Source organism: Phyllostomus discolor, chromosome 3, assembly GCF_004126475.2.
Source record: "Phyllostomus discolor isolate MPI-MPIP mPhyDis1 chromosome 3, mPhyDis1.pri.v3, whole genome shotgun sequence".
NCBI classification, from domain to species: domain Eukaryota; kingdom Metazoa; phylum Chordata; class Mammalia; order Chiroptera; family Phyllostomidae; genus Phyllostomus; species Phyllostomus discolor.
The window spans coordinates 80,578,090-80,595,565 of NC_040905.2; the positions used below are offsets into that span (position 1 = coordinate 80,578,090).

At 38.8% G+C, this 17,476-nt stretch overlaps 1 protein-coding gene, 1 non-coding gene and 1 pseudogene across 2 annotated transcripts in view; 2 read left to right on the forward strand and 1 right to left on the reverse strand.

Moving 5' to 3' along the window:
• Positions 1 to 14,378, reverse strand: part of DTWD2 (DTW domain containing 2) — a 55,681-nt gene extending 41,303 nt beyond the window's left edge. Inside the window, 2 exon segments of the mRNA XM_028512280.2 lie at positions 10,285 to 10,416; positions 14,292 to 14,378. Coding sequence (XP_028368081.1) covers positions 10,285 to 10,416; positions 14,292 to 14,378 — 219 coding nt within the window.
• On the forward strand, positions 574 to 1,886 carry LOC114501988 (annotated as a pseudogene).
• On the forward strand, positions 8,052 to 8,214 carry LOC114514746. Its single transcript, XR_003686112.1, has one exon. It is a non-coding gene; the product is annotated as a U1 spliceosomal RNA (small nuclear RNA).
• Positions 14,379 to 17,476: the final 3,098 nt, after the last annotated feature.

Genomic DNA, 17,476 nt, shown 5'->3' on the forward strand with positions numbered 1-17,476 from the left:
AATGATGAGGTGTGTCCATGGCACACAGAAGCTGGTTGTAAAGAGCTCTCAATGGCCCACCTGGAGCAACTTGAGTAACAAAGTAAGTAATCTAGTATTCAGAACATAACCCAAAGTATAAAATAAATATAGAGTCCTGACTGATATAAACAAATAAATGGGAGTATAAAGACAGATCTTCCTTATAGAAGAATTCCAAGGAATAGCAAATATTACTGTACTTTAGGAATATCATTTTATCTAGCAAATCAATACACAAAACAGTAATGTTACATATGAATTTACTAAAACAGTTACAAATGAATTTATAATAAAATTATTTGTTTATAACAGAAAGAGAACGTATTGTGCAGCACAACCCCCGCCGCCACCACAGCTGCACGGGGCCTGCAGGTCCGGGGTGAGGCGTGAATGTGGGGCTCTCTTCCGCAGCCTGGGGATTGTTAAAACTGTCAAAAATAAGGTCTACTTTAAGAGGTACCAAGGAAAATTTAGAAGACAACAAGAGAGAAAAACTGCCTAGATTTTTATGCCTAGAAACTCTTGGTAGCCCAGGATAAAAATAAGTACAACAAACCCGAAAACAGGATGATAGTTCATGTTGTCACCAACAGAAATAAAATTTGTCAGTTTGCTTACACCCATATGTAAGGAGATAGGATAGTGTGGGAGGAACTCCAGCCTGCAGAATTCCTCCCGTTCGCCACAGATGAGAGATAAGTCGCCCGAACACAATCTTGCTGTTCCAGTGGGAAAGGAGGTGGGGATTCTCTCCAGTGGGGAATGCCCTGAGCCCTTCTCCCAAATGCCTTTTACTGGGATCGGTATGTGTAGCTGTATACATGCATAGCTCATCAATCAATGTCAAAAGGCTGTAGTCACACAAAAACAGGTATTATCTATAGATAACAACTGAAGGAACACAAAGATCTGTCACAGGTTAGGGTCTGTTAGTCATGCTGACACCAGAGGGTCTTTAAGACATGTTTCATGAGATAATGAGTTAATACTTATGCCTTGAACTTCAGCGTCTGGTTTATATCAACAGAGCCATACAAAGCAAAGCAGAGCAGGCTTCACAGGATACAATGTATTTATCAGGCCTGATTCCCACTCGAACCCTTGGTGTTAGAGTTGGGTCATGTCTGCCACCTGCGTTACTTGGTTTTCCAGGGAGATTTACTAGCCCCTTTTCGGAGCCTGCTCTCACAGGGCTGCAAATTCCAAAACCACATAGGGTGGTCCCCAACATGATAGTTACACTCATGAACTCCCAAAGTATGGTGTGAATGATGGCCTGACAAATTATGCTCCAGCACACTGCACTGGCCTGATACAGGTCTGCGGGCTTCTCAATATTATGGGCATGCACGTTATCTTTGAAGATCAAGTGGAGGTAACTGAGATGAGTACAATGTGGAAAGTACTGATGGTCACCCTGGTGCCTGCACCTTGTCAGAATTACTGAAAATAAAGTTTTGGGGTCCCTAAAGGGAGCTGTGGATGGAGGCTAGTCTATCCCTCACAGTACCAAACAATTCTCTGGTTATGATTCAGAAAGCAAGGAATTCGATGCATAAATACATTGGAAACACATCATGAGTCAAAACATTGCAAACTATAGGCATTACCTAATGGAAGAAGATGAAAATGCTTATAAGAAATCTCTCAGTACATAAAGAAGGAGGCAACTTCAGACACGATGTAGGAGATGTGTAAGAAAGGTTGTGCTGCTATATGTGAGAATCCAGTCTACGAAAGAAGCCTAAGAAAAAAGTTAAAAATAAGTGGCACCATCTCAAAATGTCTCTTGCCCAGAAGAAAGATCAGGTAGCTCAGAAAAATGTAAGCTTCTTGGAGCTCAGGAACGGGTTGCTGAGAGTTAATAAACCAAACCACAATTTTCTGTAAAGATTGTTCAGATACCGGGTTGCGGTAACAGCATTCAACAATGGCAAACACACAAGTGTGTACATATACACACACCCTTTAGGGACATTTTTGTGTGTCCTTCTCTTGCTCCTGGGTTCCTGGAGTGTTGATTAAAGTATATATAAAAAATAGATTTAAAGATGCTAAGAGTAAATTCATCTACCTAATAAAAAGTTAGAAAAGAAAACAGGAGAGTGATAATTTGCTGGGATTAAAACAAAAAACACAAAACATGCTGGAGTTCTAAGGAAACATGGAAAGATCAATCCAGAGCAGCTAATACATAATGGAACTAGAAAACAGGTGAGATGGGGCATTTGAGAATGTTTTACACTGTTTCATACTGCTTTCTTACCCCTAGACCACCTCTACAAGACTTTGACACATACTCAAATCACTTTCCAAACTTTTATCAAAACAACACATCTACATATATCAAATTAAATGTTTCCAAAACATTTAAAATGTTCCTTGATACACTCTGCTTTAGCACTTTCAGAGGCAGTCACTTTACCTCTTCCAGTTATATCTTCTGGAAGTTATCTCCATATCTCTAAAGAATATGTGTGTTCTGCTACTTCTTGCTTTATCAATTTTATAATTTATCAATCATCTACAAACTACTTATCATAACAGCTAACTTTAATGTATATAATTCAAAGTGCATTTTATATGTAACCATGTATGTATAATTTACTGTTGACAATAAACCAGTAAAGAAGGTATCTTTTAACATGTCCATTTTACTAATGACAAAGCTGAAGAAACAGAGTTTAATTAATTTGCCCAGGGTTACAGTTTACGGAGTTACTATACATTTAAACTCAAGCAGTCTGGTTCCTGAGCCCTTACTCTTAACTACTGCCCTCTATAACTACAGCCTCCATAATACCAATACCATAAACGAGGATTCAGCTCTCTGACGTGACTACTTACATTCATGTCTTCAGATATTTTTAGTTAAATCAATAAATAGTGTTTACATCATTATGGTTACATACACGTTGTTCACAAAAGGCCAAGCAGTTTAACATAGTATCACTTTCCTGCAAAGCTTTTTATTTTTGAGAGAACTGTTTTGTTTTTATCCTTAAATAATTTATATATATATATATAAAATATATATATAAAATATATATACACACACACACACACAATCTTTGAAATGCTCCATCATATCACCTCCATAGTATTCATGGTACTAAGTCTCCTTAACGAAACCACCTCCCATAACTACCCATAACTACCTCCTGGAGCCTATCCAAATGGTTTTCAATCATGTTTTAGAGGGAGTCATCAAATTGGTATATTCTTTTATTGAAAATAGTGTCCTGAGATTAGGCATGAGGCAGTCCAGTGTTACTGAGATAGATAAAAGACTAGAAAAGTCCTTGGCTTATAAGGAAAATATGGATGCACTCTATATACATAAAATACATTTGCAGCATGCAGTTATGGAATGATTAAACTGAGTTAACAGGGAAGGAAGGGAGGAATTAAAAACATTAAAGTTGCCACAAATTAATGAAAACACCTATGCTATAAAGGCCATCTTATGTCTGGAACCACATAATAATAAAAAGACATTATATTATGTACTCTGAAAAATTATAATAGCATTCACCATCTAAAGTTAAGCTTTACCCAAAACTGTTATGGCCAGTGAGCTATCATTTTATGCAAATTTGACCTGCACAGTGTTTTAAGTTTAAATGAAACAAAATAATGCTAGTGACCAAGCTGTCACAATTATGACCAAAATATGTTAACACTGAAAAAAATTGCCCAATAAATGGAACATTTAACAATTTGCAACTAAAGAATAAATATTTCATCATTTGGAAAAGGAAAAAAGGTGGACTGGTATCTTTTACATCTTTGTTCAAGTCTTCAAGTGGTATAGGCTTCAGTCTTGGAAACCACACAGAGCGGTCCCCAGCATGAAAGGGCCCCAGGAAATAGCTGACCTTGGCCTGCATGTCCCAAGAAACCCCAGAACCAACACACCCAGTGGCCAGCTTCAGACCACACCAGAGCACCACTCAACCACCACCACACCACAAATGACATACCCAAAGGGCATACTCAGCAGGCACCAGAGCCTGGCTAAAGCAAATCCTGCTCTGTAGGGTCAGCCCCTACAGAAAAGCTCTTCCACTGTAGTAACGGCCAGAATTCACAACCAATCAGCCTGAGGATCAATCTCTCTGATTGACATGCCAACAGCAATCAAGGCCCAGTACAACAGGAGGGTACACACAATCCACACAAGTGACAAACCTAGAACACCGAGCTCAGGTGACCAGAGAGACTGCACCACTGGGCCCCAAGGGACACTTACTACATAAGGCCACTTTGCCTAAACCAGGAGATGTGGCAGCTCTAGATAATACCTAAAAAAAAAACAAAAACAAAAACAAAAAACACAGGGAGGCTGCCAAAATGAGAGAGAAAGAAATATGTCCCAAGTGAAAGAACAAAACAAAACTCTAGAAAAAAGAACTAAACAAAATGGAGACAATCTATAAGATGTAGAGTTTAAAAACTGGTTATAAAAAATGCTCAATGATCTCAGTGAGAACTTCAGCAAGAAGACAGGAAACAAAAATGGAGATAGAACCCGTCTCATGGTTGGATTATGAAAATTAAAACATATGGTATGCCCTAAAACTATAAGGGAATTTTATATTAAGTGCAATATATGGAAAAGTGAGATAGGCAAAAAGAAAAATTGGATCATAATAGCTTGTAAGTTAGAAATGATCCAGAGTGGTTTCCTTTAAAAACCCCTATGACCTGACTGCCTCCCATTTGCCTGCCTTTCACTTTGAAGAAAAAATTCAGCCTGGACTTCCCTCCATGGTTACAGTTTTGCCCCATCCTCAAAGGTCTGTCATTCAGCAAGACAAATGCTGACACTGAGATTTCCTAGGAATGAGCCTTCCTAGGACCATGGGACCTCATCAACCAATCAAAAGATTGGTCATCAATACATCCTTTGGACTAATTTATGACCAAAAGGGGACATGGTGACAAAAAGGAGCCACATACAAAACCTGACAAGCTCAGGGAGGCCTATGTGGCAGGTCTACAAATCAGAGACTTAAAGAAACCACATAAAATGGTCTGAAATCAAAACTTTTTAACTAAAAGCAGTTCATGGTGAGTAGTCATGTCCTAGGGTTAGGGTTAGGGAACCTCCAAATCGAAGTGTCCCATGTTCGATTCCCAGCTAGGGTACATGCCTGGGTTGCAGGCCATAACCCCCAGCAACTGCACATTGATGTTTCTGTCTCTCTCTATCTCCCTCCCTTCTCTCTCTAAAAATAAATAAAATCTAAAAAAGAAAAAAGAAATGACAAAGATTAAAGCAGTGAGAGAAAAGAAGATAGTTACCTAAAAAGGAGTTCCTGTAAGACTGTCAGCTGATTTCTCAACAGAAACTCTATAGGCCAGAAGGGAGTGGCACGAAATATTCAAAGTGATGAAAAGCACAGACCTACAACCAAGATTACTCTGCCCAGCAAAGCTCTCCTTCAGAATCAAAGGACAGATAAAGTTGTACAGACAAAAAAAAAGCTGAAGGAGTTCATCACCACCAAACCAATATTACAAGAAATGTTAAAGAGACATCTTTAAGAAGGAAAAAAGAGGCCCTGGCTGGCGTAGCTCAGTGGATTGAGCGCGGGCTGGGAACCAAAGTGTCGCAGGTTCGATTCCCAGCCAGGGTACATTCCTGGGTTGCAGGCCAGAACCCCCAGCAACCGCACATTGATGTTTCTCTCTCTCTCTCTCTATCTCCCTCCCTTCCCTCTCTAAAAATAAATAAATAAAATCTTTAAAAAAAAAAAAAGGAAAAAAGACTTAAAATATTAATGATAAAATGGTAATATGTACATATCTTTAAATAATTACTTTAAACATAAATCAGTTAAATTTTCCAATCAAAAGACATAGGGTGGCTGAATGGATAAGAAAATAAGACCTTACATGTGGGGCCTACTGTTGGGAGCTGCTCTGCCTGGTTTCAGAAGCTGTAATCCCCCCATGGCTAAGGTTGAGTGAGCAACCTTTGGACCATAAGCCACTAAGGAGACAAAGCTTATCTCCCTGGCAGGGGCGCTGCTTCTACTCCTTTTACTTCATCCATAACTGGCCCCCAATGCTTGGTCAGTTAGCCAATGACGGGTAAGATTCCCCAAGGGGGGAATGATCTAAGACAGGCATGATCACGTGGAGGCCCCAGAGAAGGACTTGGGGGGCTATAGCAAAAGGGGGTGATGGGCCCTTGCCCCTCAGCTTTGATAAAGCCTGAGTCCTCATTCTGTCTGCGAGAAGTCTCTTAATCTCTTGGCTGTCTTCCTTCCTCTGCCTGACTTAAGCCAGAAACAATGACAGAGGGTGGTGCAGCCCTGTGCTGGAAAGGGCAGGTTCCCTGGGTGATTGGGCCTGAGAAAGAATATGTAAAATCCTGTGAAACTTGCTTTGCTAAGAATGCTCTCAATTAAATGATAAGGGTCCAAGCAGGAAATGAGTTTGTTTCCCAAAGTTTTGTAGCCTTTTAGCTAACAGACCCTGACTCAAAATAAGCCCTAGAAGTTCTTTGTATGCTATCTACTGTTTGATCCTTACTGCCTGACAATGATTAATGAGCTTTACTTGTATTCCTGTGCAAATTAAGCCCAATAAAAGCCTGTCAGGGCAAGGGCACGTAGCATTTTCCTCTTGGGAGAGTGTCTAGGCCACCTTGAGACGGTAGCCATGCTGTCCCTTTTCCTCCACAGGACTCAGTAGTCCATGTGAATTTGTCTCATATCTCATCCGTAACACTGGTGCATTATGGGCCAAAGCACGTGTCAGCTGGCACCCGGAACAGGGACCCAGAGGCTGTGAGCCATCACTGTTATGGACAACACACCAACTTGGTTGGAGTAAGTATGCATCAGCCAAAGTAAAGGCCGATGACCCTGAGTGCTTTTCGGGAAGGCCGTAGGATGTGTTGGATTTCAGAGGAAAAGGGTTTTCTTCCTAGGTGGCCCTCTCTTGTGAGCACTTTGCAACTGTACCTTTTTTTAAAGCAGGAGCCCTGCTATCTCCCCCAAGGATTTGCCACAGCCTCACTGGCAGGGGTCAAGCAGTTAAGATCCACAAGGGCGCTCGCCACTACAAGGCACCCGTGAGAGGTGTAAGTTGGGATGTGGGCCAGGTCAGAATACTAGGTTTCCCGCCAACTACAAGAAAAAGCTCACACAACAAGAGGCACACTGTAAAAACACTCACAAGTCCATCCCCGATGCACAACCCCCAACTAGGTCTAGGCTTGGGAGAAAGAGCAAAGACTTTCCCTTTAATCAGCTTTAAAAACAGCAACTAATTACAGGGCTATATACAAGCATATCAGCACATTGTTTCTTTCAAGCCGCCTCTTGTGGTCCTTTCGATTTTTCCTTTTCTCTCGGTCCACCTGCATAAGGAAAAGCGGATAGGTTTTATATGAGAGCTTTTGGCATTTGCCGAGCTCCGAAGACAAAAGGCACTTCCTCCTCTCAGTTCAAGAAATCGAGTGCTCCCACGTGAGTCGGAACCTTGCAAGGGTGTCTGGGATCAATTCCCAAGATGTACAGGGGCCTTATAGGGACCTCCAACACTGCTTAATCTAACTTCTGGCTCGTCCAGGAAAGCACAATATAAAGGTTGGTCACCTAGCACTTCGAGCCTCCACTCGCAATCGTAAATGCTTGAGGGAGGACCCGAGACACATAAGCAGGGTTGGGGTACTGGGAAAGTCCGGTACCCTCTCCCTGACTGTTTTCCACCAACAGAGCATTTCGACCCACCACGTTATATCCTCAGATAGCTAACTCAGCTAGGGTCAGCACAGGCAGCGGAATCTGAAAAAACAATAATTGAAAGTAAAAAGGAGCCTTTTTTTAAAGGCAAAAATGGGTTCTAGTTTATCTAAGGAGCAGGAAGTCTACCTGCATGTGTTACAGCAGCTCCTCTGGGGAGCAGGATGTAAGGTGAAAGAATGGCATCTCATTCAGCTTTTACAAACTAGAAAGGAATACTGCCCTGCTTTTCCTGATAAAGGAAACTTAGATATTGAAATACGGGAAAAGATATTTACCTGGCAGGGGAGATACCATGATCATGAAGGTGGTTTCCCAGGTCAAGGCTTATCCATTGAACTCTGGATGTGCTGCCCCCTGTGATTTCCCCAAATGTGGGAAACTCGACTACATAATTTGTGGTAGTGAGGGTTTGTGTTCACATCTCCCCTTAAAAAAAAAGAAATATATGGGAAAAAGCAGATGACAAGTTGAAATCTTTACAGGATAGTGGTATATCTATTGGAGCTCACAACTTAGTAACTTGAGGAATCTTACCCATCATTGGCTAACCGATCAAGCATTGGGGGCCAGTCATGGATGAAGTAAATGGAGCAGAAGTGGCGCCCCTGCCAGGGAGATAAGCTTTGTCTCCTCAGTGGCTTTATGGTCTGAAGGTCACTCACTCAGCCTTAGCCACAGAAGGGTTACAGCTCCTGAAACCAGGCAGAGTGGCTCCCCACATCTCCCCCTTTTTTGTTTTTTTTAATCAATTGTAGCTGTTAGGCCTGTGAAACCTACTATTTGCTGTTTTTTAATGCGGTCACAAGAAAACAACTTCCATATACATCATAAAGCATAAATAAGGATTAAGACAAGGAGGAACCTGAGGGCTGCCAAGACCCAAACTCCTAAATTCAGTCCATTGAAAAATGTTGCAAATGCAAGAAATGGCAAGCGTAACAGGTCTAGTTACATTTCAATCCTTGGGAGAATTACAACAGACTTCAGGAAGTTACTTTAAAGATAATATAGCAAGCGCAAGTCACAAAGCAGCCTAGGTATGCAGGCCTGATTTCTCATGGGAGAACTTCTTCACAGGCATGGTCCTGCATGCCAACTCACCCCCCACTGGTTTTCCACGTGGGTGCTGAGCTACATTTCCACGTCCTGTGAAGCGGTCCCCTACAGCCTACAAGAGACTCACTTCAGATCAAAAGAACCACAGTCTGAAAGTAAAGGGATGGAAACAAAGGCTATATAATAATAGGCAGGGGATCTAAGACGGCGGAGGAGTGAGTGGACCCTACACTAACCTCCTCCTGGGATAAATCTGGAATTACAACTAAATTGTGGAGAAATCATCTGGCATAAACAACTGAACAACAGCAGGAGAGAAGCCTTATAACCACAGACATACAGAAGAAAACAGCGTCACAGCAACATGCCTGGTACAGAGTGCAAAGGAGCCCGGAGAGGGCTGGCCAGGCAGCCACAGGTGGCAGCTGAAGTGCTGGAGGGATATTTCAGACTGTCAACTCTTGATTTCTCAAAAGAAATTTTGCAGGCTAGAAGGGATTGGCAAGAAATATTCAAAGTCATGAAAAGCAGTGACCTATATAGCCAAGATTACTTTACCTAGCAGAGATATCATTCAGAATGGGAGGACAGATAAAAAAAGCTTCCCAGACAAAAAATTAGAGTTGATCATCACTAAACCATTATTATATTAAATATTTAAAGGAGTTATTTTTTAAAAGATCAAAGCTATGAAAAGTAAAATGGCAATAAATATATATCAACAATTGAATCTAAAAAACTAAGCCAACAAAAACAGAGAGAGAATCATGGATGTGGAAAGAGTTTCAGTGATTGCCAGATGGGCAGTGCATGTGGGGGAAAGGGTGAAGAGGTGATGGGATTAAGAAATACAAATAGGTAGTTTCAGAATAGCCATGGGGATGAACAGGATAGGATGGAGTAGTCAAAGAACTATACACTGGCCCACAGACATGAACAATGAATGGCAGGGGGACTGCCTGAGGGAGTAAGGGGGTATTGAGTGGAGGGGTATAAAGGGGAAAAAAGTGGGACAACTGTAACATAATAAACTAACATAATAAAAAATAAATAAAAAGAATAAAATGCTGAGGTTTACTTCTATTTTAACAGAAGACATCAATGAATATAAGCTATAATTATAATTTCAAAAGCACTGATTTTCCTAGCTTTTTACTCACAAAAATCTCATTTTTCCTTCACACAAAATTACTAGAGTTCTAAATTTATATGCCATTCAACAGTTTTTATAAAATAACACTATTTTCTATATCTCCAAAGCATATGGCACTGCACTACCAAATAACATATAAAAGAAACTATTTCCCCCCCAAAAAAGCATTTATCATAAATTTACTGCCAGAAATGCTGAAGAGCTGGGAGGAATGAATACGTTCATATGTGTGTTTCTGCTTGTGTACTAATATTCTATTTGAACTTGTGTATTTTACAAAATCTTACTCACCACTGCTGGATGCTGAATTATGTACAAGTGGGTAGGTATGTGTAAAGGATGCACTGGTAGAAATGGACACAAAGACATTTTCTGAGGCCGGCTACCAGGCAAGAAGAAAAAAAAGGCCTGTAAATGTTTAGACTGCAATGATATAACGATAACCTAAAACTTGAACATAACCCAACTTTATTTTATAAAGACATTTTATAAAGACATTTGCTAAAGGCATTCTTTTAAAATGAAACACCAAGAATATAGTCTCTCAGACTTTAGATACAAGACTTTGAAAAAAAGCTTCGAGTAGATTTTTTTACCGTTTTATACAGATCAAAGTACTACAAAAAATCTTGTCTTAGTTATCTGTAGTAAAATACTTCTAAGTCACTGCCATGGCCTCTTTATTCATGAAGCAACACTTCTACTAACTTGTATTCCAAATCAAGAACAGATCTCACATTACAGAGAAACCTAGCAACTTTTCTAAGTCATCTGAAGTTGGAGGGAACAATATAATGACAAAAATTAGAACAGAGTTTTTATTACCTAGAAGAGTGTTCTAACCAAATTTAGCCATCAATCAACATGGAGAGCTTACCAATTGTTTGAAGAAACCCAAACAGCAGCGCCCAAATTAAAGCTGGCAAGAATTATGTACACAGAGTGTCTGCCTATTTTCCCTTGTGCCACTGCTTAGTGCTTTACTACTGTTTCAGACACACTGACGCTCATCACAAAACTCAGATGGAATGAAAGGGTGCATTCCTCCTCTGAGTCCTCCAGCCTAGGGTATCTCTTCTCCAGGGGCAACTGATGACCAGTTTCTTGAGTGTCCTTCCCAAAACTACAGGAACATACATGGATATTTTAGCATTAAATCCTACATTTGATTTGTTCATTTATAGTATTAAATTCAGCAAGCAGCCAGACACAATAAATCATGGAAGTAAATCTTCACAACAGATCGCTATTAGACAGATGCTATGACATTACAATAGTATACAAAAGTGAATGCTACATAAAAGGGAATTCCCAACAGCTTACTAACTATAACTACTACAAAACTGACTACTATCTACTCCTTCTATAACTTTGCTTATGCAGAGTTATAGCCTAAAGTAAAAAAAAAATGTTTATATTAATAAATATTTGTACATTAGTTCAATTATAGCTACCACCTTATTCTGCAGGAAACTGTCAAACCTGTACTCCTGCTGAAGAAATTATCTACACCACAGGTGGCAAACACAAGGCCCTCAGGCCAAACCTGTCCCTCCTCGTTTTATCCAGCCTGACACCAGTGCTGAGCTCTCACGTGACTGTGAAGGAGTAGTTACATTTATACAGCCCTAAAATTACATCCAGCCCTTTGAAGGCAACCACGAGGCTCATGTGGCCCCCAGTGAAAATGCGTTTGATGCCCCTGATCTACATGATCATCTTATGCAGAGGTATAAATTCAACATGTCCCTACTCCCCCGCTCCATCATCAAAACTGAAATGGATGATTAACTCAAGGAAAACCAATATACTTTCTTGCCAGTGACATATGAAATGATTTGGTGTGATAGCTGTCCTACGCTGGATTCTCTCTCAGGAATGTGAGCAGATTTTAGGAAGGGAGTCATTCAGTGGTGACAAAAAGAGTAAACAGAAGTAAGCACAGAAAGGAGGAGAAAGTGATCAACTGAGCTAGGTATATTGACAAGCATATCAAGGGTGACAGTTGGAAAGAATTCTTCATTCAATACAATTTAAAAAATGAGGCACATTCAGATTCTAAAATTTTAAGTTTCTGACTTTTTATATGAAATTCTATATATGACTGAAATGCATAGATGTCAGTAAAATTACTTTATAAAATGTAATTTCAGATCAGATGAAGCCATTTAAAAGTTCAGAATTTAATTGCATATCAATTTAAATATCTGTAAGTTGTATGATTCTAACGACACTAAAGAATGCAAAAATATTAAATGTCCTATGAGAAAACACCCACATGCCAATAGAGCCAAAGAAACGCAAAATCCAATCAAGTAAACATGCTGGCAGGAAGCTGCATATTTCTGTGGGCAGCAGAACATTAAGCAAATCATGAAAATAACATCTTTAGCTCATGATATATACAGTGATTATAAAGTCTTTAATATGATTCAGGGTAGTGCAAAATCTACTCTGATATTGGTAGCTCTGGGTTTCATGTGTGACCAAAACCTCTGTTCAGAAAAGATAAGAAAAGAAAACAAAAAATAGTCAGTTACCCAGTACGGTAATTTCCTTACTGAGAAGACATCTTTGAACTTTAGGAATACTTAGAATTAAGTAGTTTGACAAGTTTCACTTCCAGTGATACAAGCAAAATTGGCAAAAACTCTTTTTAAAAAACAACCATTTAAAGTCTGGATATTGTCCTAAGAGTGTATTTGAATAAAGAAATATTATTTGAGAATATCTACTAAAATTTGGTATTGGGATAGTTAATGGCATCTGAGCCATAACCCGTTTCCTGCCTTGCCCCAGCTCAGGTTGACAGAAGCTCCATTCCAGGTAGTGTGGCCCAGAGAACAGAGCTCCCTCTCAGATCTTATACAGTAAGTCTTGATTGTCACAGAGAAAGGTAAATCATCAGCATTTCTCATCCCCTCCCACTCCAAGTTAAAGAGGCTAAATTCCTGGTGACCATGGCTAAGAGAGCAGAGGCTCCCTTCTTCCACCCAGTCTCCACCTATAAAACAGAAGCTTAACCACAGGGTGGTAGGCTGAGATTGCTGGGGCCCCACTATCCTCACCCCAGTTTGCTCATACCAGATGTAGCAAGCCAGTGGCTGCTGCCCAGTCTTGTGCCCAGAACAGAACGGTACTCAGACAGTTTGCCCTGGAGGACAGGCAGACTATAAGAGCTCTGAAGCTCTCACAAAGTAACTGATTTTATTCGAAACAAAGTGCCAGGAAGTTCAACCTTAAGGGTGCCTTAAAAACAATAACCCCTCTTCATTGAGAACAAACTAAATCCTAAGTCAGCCAGTTCATGAAAAAAAAAAAAAAACAAGGAGATAAAGCTAAGAGGAGCATACCTGCAGTTGGGACAAACCTCAAAGAGTTGTCACAAAAACTACCCTGACCGTAATCTAACACCAGACCGCTGAGCAATTTATGCCCTGGGGCACCACACCGAAATGCAGAGTAGTCATCTGGTAATTAGCGCAGCCTAATGGGCAGGAGGTCAAAAGAAGAAGGCAGCTTTCAGAGAAAGACCTGGAAGAGAGACACTCAGAGAGAACTCTGCTAAAACTTGGCTAATAAAACAAAAAAAACCCCCTCTGAATTATACAATTTAAAAGGATAAATGTCATGGTATATGAATATCTTCATAAAGCTGTTATTTTAAAAAATGTAAAATGCAATGGAAAAAGAATGTTCAACCTAATTAGTAAGAGGGGCATTTTTATTACAATTTGACACTGCGTTATCTTAAGGTGGGTTTCCTCCCTACAAAGTAAGCTACATGAAGGCAAGAATTTGGCCCACTTCCAAAAAGGAATACCAGAATGCCTTCTCCTACATAATTTCTTATCCCATCCCTTCACTTTCTTACATTTCAAATGTTGATCTCTCCTTCACTTCCTCTCTAATACTTAAGCAGTTTCTAGTATAAATGAAATTTAGAGTATCATATCTTCCTTTGTTATAATTTCTGATCATTCCGGTAAGCAATAGTATAAGAGGCAAAAATATTTACTAAACACAATATTTACTAATAAAAGAACAGCTAAGCACTGTATGTGTAAACACTAACTGTGATTTAAACTAAAACCAATTGTTTTGGCCGATGCTGTGACATGCTCATAAAACATCATTGCCTATTTATTTTAAAGCATGTCTCCTTTATTAACCTGTCTAATTATATTTACCTGAAACTAATAAAACTATAGTTGTTTAAAACATTTTGCATTGCAATCAATCAACTTCATATTTAGAGAGTTACATTACAATATGAACTTGTGCTTATTAGCCTGTACTTGAACAGCAAGTTTCCTCACACTTTCCTCTTCCACGGTGGTCTGCATACACTGTACTGGTGATGAGTTGTCCAAATGTGAAGCCATCTCTTAACAAACTAGTGGATAAGTGTAAAGTAATTGCTCTCCTCATTCTAAAAGCCTTTTCCAAAGAACAAAAATTCTTCCTACATCCACACTTAACTCCTAAATATTTAAATCTTTCAAATTGATAATGAATAATTTGTAAATTCAGATTTTTATTCTAATACTTCCTGTACACCTAACTATGGGCCAGATATTAGACACCCGGGACAACAAAACAAAGACCCTGCCCTCATGGAGCTTGTTTGTCCTCCATATGTTGGAAAGCTCCCTCCTTCCTTTGAACTCCAATGGTTGACAGGGAAAAAATAATACCAGAAAACTACATATCAAAACATTATTTATAAATAATGAACATTCATTTTTTAAAAAGTCAAATACTTCTAGATTTGTGTGTGTGTATATATATATATATACATATGTGTGTGTATATATATATGCATACATATATATATATATATATACATATGAAAAAAATTGGGTACAGGCTTGGAGAATAACGCACTGAGATGTGTCACTGACAATGTCATTGTCTTGCTATGTGATCTTGAACACATCCTAGGTCTTCCAATTCCATCCTTCGTAAAACTAGTAATAAAGCACCAAGCAAGTTCTGGGGAAAAACTACTGCATGAATTGTAGGCAACTATTATAAAAGTATAATCATTTATGACTGTCATTTTTCAGCTAATGTATAATAGGATGACCAAAGTAAAGAGCTGAGGTTTTTCCCTCTTCCACATGTATAATAAACGGGAAATGTATTATAAATACTGTTTTCCATCATTGTGGCTTATCATCTGTAAAATATATACAACCCAGCTAATGTAAATTATATTCTTAAAATATAATCTTCAAATAATTGATTTCCCTGAGGAAATTTTATAAAATAAGCTTTTCCCCCTTTTCTCATTAAGGATTATAGGGATAAATATGTAGGACTCCTGTCAGACTAAGATAGACTGGCTTCCGAAGTGCATGTTGCAGCACAAGGTAACCTGTCACTCTGGGCACGCTATCTCTGACAGCCTGCAGGCACTTGGAATTAAGCTGGCATATGACTGGAAATGCTGGAACCTACAAAAATGTTTTCCAAAAATTTAATTAAATTTCTTACAAAATATTCACTGAAAACTATTTTTCTCATAATACTAATTTGAATCAAGAAAATCTCACACCTTTGTTGGTGTGGTTCAGTTGTTGGAGCATCATCTCATACACCAAAAGGCTGGGGGTTCAATTCCCGGTGAGGACACTTGGGTAGGTTGCAAGTTCTCCCCCAGTTGGGACACATATGAGAGGCAACCAGTGGATGTTTCTCACATGTCTCTTTCTCCATCTTTCTCCCTCTCTCTCTCTCTCTCTCTCTCTCTCTCTCTCTCTCTCTCTCTCTCTCTATCTCTCTCCCCCCCTCCTCCCTTCTCCTCTCTCTAAAAACAAGCACATTTTAAACATTTTTTAACAAAGAAAGCAACTCTCACATAGACAAATTATAAAGATTAGTGAATACATTTGTAAGAATTACTATTTTTAAAGGATTTCTTTTACTCACTTAAAAAGAAAAGGAAATGTAGGACACAGAAAAATAGTACACCTCATTTCCGAATACTCAACAAAATTTTTATAGTCCCAGCAAAGTAAAAAAGCAAAGAACAAAGAGTTTCATGCCTTCAGTAAGTTGAATAGACACTCCATTACGCAGAAAAATGCCAACTTGGTAATTTTAAAACAAGCTTTGAAAAACTAAATACCACAGTGCCCTCTACTGTCATTTTAAAGAAACTTAATCTCTATAATAAAATAGTTTTTACATTTCTGAAACTATAGTCAATATAACCAATTACAAAAGAAACAGCTCTTAATATATTATAGTAAACTTTTACCTCATAAAGAGAAGAAAAATAGGTAATTTATACTATATCTGATTGCTTCAAGTACAGATAGAAATAATATTCTCATACCCTTCAAACTGTTTTTCTCATTATACTATTTTATTTTATAACTGCCTTCAGGAATAGAGGAAGGATAAGCTTAGAACATAAAACCATGTTACAGGAAAGGAAGAGCAACTCTATAAAGGGAATAAATATCTTTAGTGAGACCTTCAGAGACCTGTGCCCCAGAAGAGATGCCTAAAGCAGTGCTCTCCAAAGCGGGTTAAGTAAAATGACACAATGGGGTGCTAAAGAAAGTATCAACAGTCCCTCCTTGGGCTGGTGTGTTAGATGGCAATGAATAAGGGTGTGTGGTGTCCTGATAGGAAAGGAGAAGTTCCATAACATGGAGTGTTAACAATGGCACTCACAAAGACACTGGGCACACCCACAAAGAACTAGAAAAACTATGTCTAGAAAAACTACTACCCTAACATGTTACATACATCATGCTAAATAATTTACCTTCATTTAACTCCCATAAAACCCTGATGAAGAAAGTAGTATTATTGCCCTAATTTACAGATGAAGAAACCAAGACTTAGACAGGTGAAGTAAATTTCTAAAAAACAAAACAAAACAAAACAAAAAAAACCCCACAGCTTGGGCTAGAACCCAGTTCTGTCTAATTCAAAAATACATGCTCTTAATCAATACTTTTTGTCGATTCTATATAAACATTTAATGTTCATACATGCCCTTAATAAATACTTTTTATTGATTCTATATAAACATTTAATGTTCAATGAAAAGTTTTAATATATAATTCTATGTAGCTGTCTTCTGTCCCAGAAGGCCCTGCACCAGAATTAAAACATTTGGTGATAAATAAACCTAAGCACCTGAAAGAGATGATCAAGAAGTAAAAGATAAAAGCCAAAACATTCATAAAATTCTCCAGTGTAAAATGACTACAGGTAATTAAGGATATGTGGTTAAAGATTCAAGAATAAATACAAAAAGGCCAAGCTGCAGGAACCAATAGTACTGCAGAGAAAATAGACAGAAATTAGCAAAAGAAACATTTCAAACTTGGAAGACAGCGGAAGGGAGGTTAAATGTATTTGAGCTGAACGTAGAGCAGAGAAGGATTTCAGACAGCAGAGATGAGGAAGAAGCATTTGATACAGAGAGAATAACAGGACAAAGGCATACAGCAAAACATAA